The sequence below is a fragment of the Sinocyclocheilus rhinocerous genome, unplaced genomic scaffold, assembly GCF_001515625.1.
Source record: "Sinocyclocheilus rhinocerous isolate Xijiao unplaced genomic scaffold, SAMN03320098_v1.1 scaffold1482, whole genome shotgun sequence".
NCBI lineage: Eukaryota > Metazoa > Chordata > Actinopteri > Cypriniformes > Cyprinidae > Sinocyclocheilus > Sinocyclocheilus rhinocerous.
Window position 1 is genome coordinate 903,954 of NW_015624221.1, and position 11,488 is coordinate 915,441.

The following is an 11,488-nucleotide window of genomic DNA, read 5'->3' on the forward strand; positions in this document are numbered from 1 at the left end:
TTTTGTGTCCTTGTATGGAAAATAACTACCTAAAGATTCTTCATAGTTTCTCCTTCTGTGTTCCACGGGGGAAAATCCAACATATTTGGAATAACATGAGGTTGAGTAAATATTGGAAAAAATTTCAATTTTTGGGTAGCATATTCATTTAAGAATTAGGATCTTGTTCCTATTCTGTATTTTCCCATTAAAATCCTATTCATTTGGCTCATTCATTAGCATTCATGGGTGGCATCTTTATTCTTACTGAAATAGCGTAAACATGCATCAGCTTCTGTGGATCTGTGATGAAACTGATTACAGCCTGAGGCTGAGTTTGCGGACAAGAATTTTCACCTCTTTCTTTTTTATTGGCACAGTGGAAAACCGCTGCCATTTACACAGACTGTAAACTGAGAAGGACACTTTTCCATGCTCTGTCTGAAAAATGTTTGCACTTGGAATGGAATGGGGGGTGGAATGTCTCTCTATGTACAGACTGGGCATTTACAGTTTGCAAAGATTCTTGATCTTTCATCATAAAATACATAAATTGGACTTGGAAGAATTAGATGAGAAATGTTTGGGTTTATAATGAAATCACTTATGTTTGATTGCAGACAATGTTTTGATTGCTGAGATATTAAAAAACCTCATTTGGGATTTTCTTCCCGTTCTTGTGCTTACCATATTTTAATATGAATGCTGAACTTATATATCATACTTTTGTAATACACTTTATATCTCATCTTGCATTCCTTTCCTTCTTATTCTTCACACAGAAAAGTGTTTCTTCCTGTCCTGAACACAGCAGAAAGGAGGCCGGATCAGATTCACGCTCTTTTCAGTTTTACAGGTGTCTCATTTAACCTCATACGTCATTGTGCTAGACCACCTTGTTGACAGTAAGGTCAGTCTAAATAGAATTTGAACACTTTAATCCTTTACAGATATTGCATTCAAATTTGTTACCAAATGTTCAAGATTTGGGGAAACAAATGCAAATTTTTAAGAACTAATCATTGACCACTATTCTGAATATTAGAAAAGCAATGTCAGATCGAATATATATTCAGATATATTCTCATGATTATGAGAATTATTGTTTTAATAATACTTGTTAAAGGGATAGTCCATCCCAAAAAATGACACTTCTGTCATTATTTACTTGCCCTCATGTTGTTCCAAACCTGCATGGCTTTCTTTGTTCTGTGGAACATATAAGAAGATATTCTGAAGCATGTCGGTAACCAAACAGTTTCGGTTCTCATTGACTTTTATGGATGAAAAATACAATGCAAGTCAATGTGAACGGAAACTGTTTGCCAGCGTTCTTTAAACTATCTTTTTATGTGTTCTGCTAAAGAAAGAATGTCATACAGGTTTAGAAAGACATGAGGGTGAAGTAATGACAGAATGTTCATTTTCTTTTCCTTCAATAGATTATCATTAAAAGTTAGTATGATTATAGATTATATTTTCTTATACACCACATCAATGTTTATAAATGAAGTGTCATGGTGTCACAAGAAGTTTGTTTTTTTTGTTTTTTTTAATGTCCTGCATTTAAAAATAGTTGATGAAATGAAACTGGCTGCTCCTCATGTGAGAAACACACTTGTTTACAGCATCTTCAGGACAAACCCAGTGGGAAGGAGTATGATTATAGATTATATTTTCTTATACACCACATCAATGTTTATAAATGAAGTGTCATGGTGTCACAAGATGTTAGTTTGTTTTTTTTGTTTTTTTTAATGTCCTGCATTTAAAAATAGTTGATGAAATGAAACTGGCTGCTCCTCATGTGAGAAACACACTTGTTTACAGCATCTTCAGGACAAACCCAGTGGGAAGAAGTTCTGAAATACGAAATGTGCTGTGATTGGTTAGCTGGGCCAGTGTGTGCTGTGATTGGTTAGCTGGGCCAGTGTGTGCTGTGATTGGTTAGCTGGGCCAGTGTGTGCTGTGATTGGTTAGCTGGGCCAGTGTGTGTTGTGATTGGTTAGCTGGGCCAGTGTGTGCTGTGATTGGTTAGCTGGGCCAGTGTGTGCTGTGATTGGTTAGCTGGGCCAGTGTGTGCTGTGATTGGTTAGCTGGGCCAGTGTGTGCTGTGATTGGTTAGCTGGGCCAGTGTGTGTTGTGATTGGTTGCACTCGGCGCCTGGTCGGGAAATGATGATGATGGAATGATGTGTGGCCTTGCATCAGTGACACATATTTCCTCCGATGTTGAAAAATCACTTCTGTATGGCAGGTTTTTCTACATGAAGTTCAAAGTTCTTTCTTCGGATATAACTATAAACTTCATGTTGTTTCTCCTAAATCCTAATCATTGTATCAAAAAAAAATGTAAAATTTAAAAATGTAAATAAAATGTAACAATTTGTAAATAATGAATTTATTAATTTATATTGATTTATTATTTATATTTACTCTTAAATAAACAAGTTAGCTTGTTTTGTTAGCCTAATGTTTTTGTATATATTTTCTTCATTTATTTTATTATATTTATTATTATATTATTATTTAGATTTGTATTATTTAGATTTATATATACATTAATTTAACCATTGTAAGACTGTCGTTTAAAAAAAAAAAAAAATCTCACTAAATGTACCAAAAGTATTCATATATATTTTGGAATGGGTTCCAGAATTCCTATTAAATGGCCTCATGACTTTATATCATAAATATAGGAGGATGATTTTAGGCCACATGATTCTTAGTTTCACTCTTGGTGTTTTGATCATGTTTATGTCTTAGACTGAACACGAGTGAGGATCTTGTGACCATTAGGTTGTTTCAAATTTCCCCAACAAACATCTCTAATCTTCTGCTTTCTTGGAGTCGCATAAAAGCAACATCCTCGTCTTCTGCATCTCCTTCAGGAATCAGAAACATAGATGTGAGTCTCAGCTCGTCTCCTGTGAAAGGGAAAAATGCTTCCTAAGAAACAGTTTTTGAGAAATAAATAGAAAAATTAGAGCATCTTAGTTGAGATTGAACACTTGAAGTAACCTTTAGGACTTAACAGGATATCAACATCCCTTCAAAGGATATAAAGGAGCCTTCAGAACACAACTCTGACATTTCATCCTGTGGATTATTCTCACATACGGCACCACACCAAAAAAGAAGTTACGATGTCTGGTAAGTCCAATATCTTAATTTGATCATTTAATTAGAAGTCCACAATTTGAAATCTGATTTTAATAATGCACTGTAAACCTGGATAAGTTGAATTTGCTTAAAAAAACTTAAGAAACTGATTGCTCCACAAAAAAATTAAGTATTGTGAACTTAAAAATGTCAGTTTATTTAACTTAAAATGTTTTGTTATATCAATTTGCAGTTATTATAGTATATTTAAGTTCAGTGTATTGAACAAATTAATTCCCAAGTTAACTCTATATCAGTTTTTCCAATTTGTTCAACTAGAAAATTAAGGGAAAAAGCAAAAATAAATAAATAAAGGAACATTCATACAATTTTATTTTCTTCTAATTCAATTCCAAATGTTAATCTGAAAACAAGAACACAACAAAACATGACTTTTTTTTATATATCCTGAGAACATTTCTCCATAAAACATGAAAAAACTAGTTTAACAAATTAACTTATTGTTAAGCACATAAACAGTCGATCTCAGAAATACAAAAAAACGGCATCAAAACTATATGTTTTTTTTTCCACTCTTGAGTTCACAATATTGGCAGTATTGAATTTTGGGTGCCAGCTCACTTTGTCCGAGGCTGAGCATTACCTGCTGAATAAAATATAAAGTGCTTTTCATACACTTAGGGTAGTCCAGGTGCAGGGCATAAATCAGTCTGGGAAAAAAATGGACATAGAAGGCCTGAGATTGGTCAGTTCATCCATTACCAAACTTTCTTCCAAGATGATTCCCACTCTAGATGGGTTAGATCTGGACTTTCTTGATCAATGCTGAGGATTCTTACTGGAGTCTGTCTTGTCAGCTGCATCCTAACAGAGGAAGAAACAGATCGACAAAAACATTATCAAGTCAGTTAGAAAATGCTGTTGTCAAATACTCAAGGTCATATGCTTCGTTCACATCATGTCGTTAAATGTATGTACATGCCTGATGTGAATAAGGAAATCGTTCTGTTCTTGCATAACTTCCATGTTTGAACATATCACAGACATGGCTTAGTTTAAGCCAGGACTATAGGCCTAGTTAAATTAGGATATTTAAATAGCTTTAATAAAAATGCCTTAAAAACTTTACTGGTGTGCATCTTGAGACAAGACAATCGCACTGACATATTTTAAGATATGTAAGTACAAGGTATTTTCAGCTAAGACAGCTCGAACATCTCTTCCTTCCAAAACAAGATAGTCATTAAGAGGGCTGTGAACATAGATAAAACAGATATCCATCCATTTTTGTATTTATACCGTTAAATAACTTAAACTTACTCTTTCAAATAATACCCATGTCGAAATTAAACGTGGTCGTTAAATTATTGCACTTACCATATTAGCGCCACAATCATCTCTCCTAGTTTTTAAAGGTGTCCTATTATGCTTTTTCACTTTTTCAACTTTAGTTAGTCTGTAATGTTGCTGTTTGAGCATAAAAAAGATCTGCAAAATTACAAAGCTCAAAGTCCACTTCAAAAGGAGATATTTTATTTAACAGAAATCACTTTTCAAAAACTACAACGAACTAGGACCCCTTTAAATAATAAAAAAGTAACTTTTATTGTGAATTTCAAAAAAAAAAAAAAAGACAAAGAAAAAAGTTAATGATTTATATATACATATATATTTTTTTATATAACATTTCTATTTTTATACCCTAAACATCCTATAGTTGAACTACTAAACTATATCACTTGCTGGAAGAATTATTTAAATTATTTAATAATAAATGTCACTATTTTACCACAGATTGCTTTAATATTTTCTATTTGTCCTTTTCTAACAGATCCAAACCGTTCTCTGAATATCAATGACTTCAGTAAATTCTACAGTGAAGAGTTCAACTACACGGATCTCCTGAACTTGACTGAATTTGTCGTGGATGAGAAGACGTTGCTTTGCTCCTCCATCACCATGGTGGATGCCGTCAACATTGCATTCTGTGTCTTATTTGTGATCATCTTTCTGATGGCTATTCCTGGGAATCTGATCGTAGGCTGGGTCATCGTCTCGCACAGACAATTGCTTTCCGCCTCAGATGTCTACTTATTCAACCTGATGCTGGCCGACACGTTAATGGCTCTGATTCTGCCATTTTCGGCGTTTTCCGTGATCCATGGTTGGGTGTTCAGTGATGCTGCGTGCAAGTTGGTTTGCCTGGTGAAGGAAGTGAACTTCTACACCAGCATTTTGTTCCTGGTGTGCATCAGCGTGGATCGCTACATGGTCATCGTCAGAGCTATGGAGTCCCAAAAGACTCAGAGGATATTGTGCAGCAGAGTCGCCTGCGCATTGGTGTGGGTCTTGGGATTGTTGCTCTCCTTGCCGTCGTTCTACAACGAGGCGTATTACGAGCCAGTTTCCCAGCAGACCATTTGTGCAGAACGCTTTGAGACGAATCACGCCGACGAGTGGCGACTGGCCACGCGTATCATGAGGCATCTGCTCGGGTTCCTCTTCCCTCTGGTGGTCATGTTGGTCTGCTACAGCATGACAGTGGAGCGGCTCTTGCGTACACGCGGTTTCCAGAAACAGAGAGCCATGAAGGTCATTGTAGCTGTGGTTGTGGCCTTTCTTCTGTGCTGGACCCCCTTTCACGTTTCGACGATTGTTGACACCCTCCTGAGGGCCAAAGTGGTTCAATTCAGCTGTTTCACACGGACGGCGGTGGACGTCGCCATGTTCGCAACTCAAAACCTTGGCCTTCTGCACTGCTGCGTGAACCCGGTGCTGTACGCCTTTGTGGGAGAGAAGTTCAGAAGAAGATTTCTGCAGATGCTCCAAAGAAAAGGAGTTCTGGAGCGGTTCTCCCTCTCCAGATCTAGTAGGTCTTCTTCTTTGACCTTAGAAGCCACTTCCAGCTTCCTGTGAGCTAAACAATGGACATCAATGTATGCGAACTTTAAGTCATTTAGTGCACCTTCCCTTGCTTGGTTGAACTAGAACAACACTTTGTTGTAGGGGCTAATTGCCATGATGCATTGGCTCCCTCTATTGGTCAGAAAAAGCACCTTTTTTGAAGCCTAAATGAATAAAAACGCTAAACAGGCTATAAAGGAGCTAGACCACAGTTGCACAACTTCAATATCACCACCTCTAAGACCGTTCTGCATTATGGACATGAATGAAACCTTTTCAAGGTGATCAAACTTGCTATTTTTACCAGGCGGATGATAACGCAAATGAAGAAACTCCATAGACTTCTATTGAAGGATGAACCCAAGCCATCCGAGATACTATAATATCATAAAGACTTGAGGGTGATGAACTCATTTGACTTGCTATTAAGCAAACACATGCTATTGCAGAATGCTAGGCTGCTGGTTTGGAGAGAGGTGTGTGGTTGAAGTTAGCAAAATAGCCAAAATCGCTTACAGCACAACACACTCTTTTTATAGCAAGGCAGCTGGTCTGTATGTGGACAGTAAGCAAAATGTTTTTAATTTAAAGAGATTATTTAATGTTTTAAATATAAAGTATGATGTACAACAAGCAAAGTAAAGATCAGGTTTTCTGAAATGCATGTACTTTTTTCCTTCATAAATTGTACTTTAAATAGAACTTTATAAAGTGCATGAAAGCTATTAGGAATATCTTTTTGTACTCAAAAAGTGTTTGTGGTGTAATGGTTTGTCAGCCTTAAACGGATGCAATGACAAAAACACCTCTCCCGGACTTATAATGGATGTACTGTTTGATTTTCATGCTCATTTGTAAATTAAAAAATAAAAATGTTATGAACACTCTTTGTATGTCTCTTTAATATACAGTCAGCCAGTCACTGTTGCAAAATAAAATGATCAGTAGTACTGTCAGATAGACAGATGCTGTCTCACAAGTGTGGTTGAGGCCACTTCTGTGTCATCATGTGATACCATATGTGACATGAACGTGACAGCATTAGCCTACACTCTTAAGAAAAATAGTTCTAAACAGTACCAGAAAAGGGTTCTTCGGCTTGTAACAATAGCAGAACCCTTTTTAGTGCTAAATAGAACCTTGAATGACAATTGACATTGAACATGAATAAATACATAAAGGAGTAAAACACAAAATAAGAACAAAAAATAGATGTGATGAAGACCAAGTTTCAGTGAAACAATCATAATCCAATCCATATGATGCCTTTAAGTCTATCATTTTGGTGTGATTAAGTGGCGATTTTTCTCTGCAGATGATGAGGTTGTAAAGAACCCTAAACTCTAACACAAAGAACCATTTCAGCATGAAAGGGTTCTTCAGAATGCTATGGTTCTAAATAAAACCATTACTGCATGTAAAGAACCTTTAAAGAACCATCTTTTTTTAGAGTGTACTTTTAATCACACTTTATTTTTAGTTCATTCTAAATATAGTTTTCTAAGTTACAGTTGAGTTTTTATTTCATGGGCACATTTTAAATTTATTTTTGTAAAGTTTCAGTTTTTGAAAGCAGAAGCCTGAAAGTAAAATTTAAAAGTGGAGTCACAGAATTGGCGTTCATAGGACATAAGACATAGGTCAGTGGAACAATAAATGCGCAAAGTCTAGAGACATATTTCCCTTTTGAACGTTCTCTCCCGTTGTGTTGACACGCTTACGGAGAAACACCTATTTATTCTGATACTGAAGCCTGATTTGTTCACGTTCGTGTAGCTGCACGAACCAACTGTGCTTCAACTCGCCAAAAGGGCAGGAGCCGACCTCTAAGTTTCATCAGAATTTTTCTGAAGATCATCTCCTCGCTGACTCTGCAAGCAAGAAGCAGAAGAAGGAAGAAGCTCAGGTCAGCCTGCTGTTCGCCAACGTAGAAGGAGCCCCCGGCAGCGGAAGAAGCCAGAAGCCTTCCCCTGCGGCCATCCGGCACATCTAAGAGCAAATTTCTGAGCATATTTAAGGCTGTTGAGGATCTCGGCCTGGCTTGGTCGGCTCCGGAAGATCCCACCCATGGCCTCCTTTACGAGTGGTACCTGAAGGGACACCATCAACATTCCTCCCACCAGCGACCCACTCCGTTCCTGCCAGCAGTTCACGAGAAACTCACCAGAATGTGGACCGCCCCCTACTCGGCACGTCTTAATCCCTCTACTTCCACCGCTCTCACCACTGTTGACGGCGCTGAAGAAAGAGGTTATAGCAAGTTCCCCCCTCTGGAAGAGGCAGTTGCTGTGCATCTGTGCCCTCCATCGGCCCTGGGGTTGAAAACCCATGCAGCACATCCATCTAAGCCCTGCAGGACTACCTCAACCCAAACAGGGGTTATTCAGTGGCTGGCCAGGCTGGCTCAGCGCTTCACACGATGTGCTTCAAGTGTTCCAGGCCAAATTTCTCCGCACCATGGACGAGTTCGGCCCAAGTCTTGGTGCCTTTAAGGAGCTGCGCACAGCGACTAACCTGGCTCTGCACGCTACTAAGGCCACTAAACAGGCGATTAGCAAGGCCATGGCCAATTTGGTGGTTCTGGAGCGCTACCTTTGCCTGAATTTGACTGTGCGGCGGCTGGTTCAAGTCACCAGAAGTCTCCATCCGCTCCAGCCTGCCAAGCCAGTGCCACCTCAGCCCCACCCTAAACCCTAGCCTGGGCTTCAGCAGCACCCCTGGATGCCGAAACGCTACCCGTTTCCGAAGTGCCAAGGTCCCCGCCCCAGAGTGACGTTGGATCCTGAGCCTCAGAAACCGTCCTAATCCGAATGCAGAGAGGAAGAGGAGAGGATCAGAGCTGGAACTCCCTCCAAGAAAGCTTGCGCTCGCTCTCCATCCCTCCACTTAACACAGAGTGATGGAAGCTCCTTTCAAGCTGGGTCCGTCCTTCTCAGTCAGTGCGCGCCCAAGCAAACTACCGCTGTGATAGTGGATCCACATACTCAAAAGAGCATTTCTCCTCTCCTCGTTTCCAGGAATGTCAGTAATAATACTACCTCAGTATTATTCAGATTTTGGTGCGGGACAACAATGCTCACGTTCTCCAGCCCGAAGTACAAACACTGCTTGCAAAAGGAGTCGTGGAAGCCATTCTTTTACTTGAGTATATTTTTTCAGTACTCTTTCTTTTCTGTAGGAGGAAGTACTTTCCCTCCAGGCAATACGAAACACATCAAGTTTTGTTTTCTTCCAGCTGCACTCCATTTTTCAGGGTGCTCTCTTCAGGGTGCGAGTGTGCTCGTTATACCACGGTGTCGGACTGTTTATCTTAATCTTCTTTAAGCATAAAGGAGCAACCGTATCTAAAGTGCTAGAAAAGAGAGAGTCCATAGTTTCTGTTACAACATCAAGTTTTTCTGAGCTAATGGATATGCTGAGGAATTGAGACAAGTCAGGAAGATTATTTACAAAGCAGTCTTTTGTGGTAGAAGTGATGGTTCTACCATACTTGTAACAAGGAGTTGAATTTGCAGCTTTAGCTATATGGAGTATACACGAGATTAGATAATAATCTGAGATATCATCGCTCTGCATCTGCAGAATTTCAGCACCATCAACATCTACTCCATGTGACCGTATTAAATCTAGAGTATGATTACGACAATGAGTAGGTCCTGACACGTGTTGTCTAACCCCCAATAGAGTTCAGAATGTCTATGAACGCTGATCCCAATGCATCTTTTTCATTATCTACATGAATATTAAAATCGCCAACAATTAAGATTTTATCTGCAGCCAGCATCAACAGAAAATCAGCAAATTATTTGATAAAGTCTGTATGGTGCCCTGGTGGCCTGTATACAGTAGCCAGTACAAATGTCAATAGGGATTTATCATTAACACTTATGTTACACGAAGCACCATTACTTCAAACGCATTATACTTGAAATCAGACCTCTGAGAAATACTGAAAATATTACTATAAATTGTAGCAACACTTCCCCCTTTACCTTTTGGACGTGGCTCATGTTTATAACAGTTATCTTGGGGGGTAGACTCATTTAAAATAATGTCATAATCTGGTTTTAGCAGGTTTCTGTCAAACAGAGCACGTCTAAGTTATGATCTGTGATCATTTACAAAAAGCGCTTTTGTAGAAAGGGATCTAATATTCATTAAGCCAAGCTTTATCATTTGTTTATCTGTATTATATCAGTTTTTTTTGTTTGTTTTTTTGTTTTTTTGTTGAACATCAATTAAAGGGGTCATATGATGCTGCTAAAAAGAACATTATTTTGTGTATTTGGTGTAATGAAATGTGTTTATGCGGTTTAAAGTTAAAAAAACACATTATTTTCCACATACTGTACATTATTGTTTCTCCTCTATGCCCCGCCTTTTTGAAACGCGTCGATTTTTACAAAGCTCATCGGTCTAAAAAAGCGAGAGTCAAGTACAAACTCTAAAGACTATGTGCCATATCTCTAGAGAGAAGAGCTGCACCCCTCCAGGAGGGATGAAGACCATCTTTTTTCAACAGGTCAGGTCTGCCCCAAAAACTTGTCCAATTGTCTATGAAACCTATGTTATTCTGCGGGTAATTGTCTATGAAACTTATGTTATTCTGCGGGCACCACTTAGACATCCAGCCATTGAGTGATGACAGTCTGCTATGTATCTCATCACCACGGTGAGGGGACCAGAGCATATTACAGTGTCTGACATCGTACTTGCAAGTTCACACACCTCTTTAATGTTATTTTTAGGGATCTGCGACTGGAAAAGTCAAACATCATTAGTGCCGATGAGAATAACAAAAAAGCCCAAAAAAGTGCATCCACCCATTATAAAAAGTACTCCACACAGCTCCGGGGGGTTAATAAAGGCCTGACAAGGTTAATAAAGTGATGCGTTTGTGTAAGAAAAATATCCATATTTAAAACTTTATAAACTGTCATCTCTAGCTTTCGCTGTCATACGCACGTTCACGAGAGAGTGGCGTTCCAGTGGATGACGTAGGTGTAGCATAAGGTCCGGTGAGAATATGCTAATCTCGCGAGAACCAAGTTTTGTTTACAGCAAAGGAAAATCAGTCTCCTCTTGGCTTATATCGAAATCCTCCAAAATTTTTCTTTACAAGAAGGCCTGTATTAACCATGAGCCATGTAGGGATTTCTTAATATGAACAGACACTGATATCAGCATTCACAAGGTTTGCTAATCACCCAGCACATGAATCCCATATTCTTGGTTGATTTCCTGTCAGTATGGTAAACTCATCTACTCATGAGATCGAAACTAATTCGATCAGGAGACGACAAAGCTTTCTTGGTATCAAGGACTGAAAGAGTTCATTCACAACCTATAGAAACCCCATGTCTTGGGACCCACCAATGGATGGAACCATTATGTCCAGAACAGGAAAAGGATGAGTAAATTAAATGATGCCCTCAGGCAAGCACAGGATATACAGCGTGACGCCACATGACTATCACATGTTT

The 11,488-nt window shown here is 38.7% G+C and overlaps 1 protein-coding gene and 1 pseudogene across 1 annotated transcript; one reads left to right on the forward strand and one right to left on the reverse strand.

The window, feature by feature from the left end:
• LOC107739702 (actin-related protein 2/3 complex subunit 2-like) overlaps nucleotides 1-861 on the reverse strand; it is a 15,714-nt pseudogene extending 14,853 nt beyond the window's left edge.
• A 2,028-nt stretch (nucleotides 862-2,889) lies between these two features.
• LOC107739743 (C-X-C chemokine receptor type 1-like) lies at nucleotides 2,890-6,492 on the forward strand. The gene is made up of 2 exons (XM_016551947.1): nucleotides 2,890-3,131; nucleotides 4,933-6,492. Exons 1-2 carry the CDS (start codon nucleotides 3,125-3,127, stop codon nucleotides 6,015-6,017), a joined length of 1,092 nt encoding a protein of 363 aa, XP_016407433.1. The 5' UTR covers nucleotides 2,890-3,124; the 3' UTR covers nucleotides 6,018-6,492.
• The last annotated feature ends 4,996 nt before the right edge of the window (nucleotides 6,493-11,488 follow it).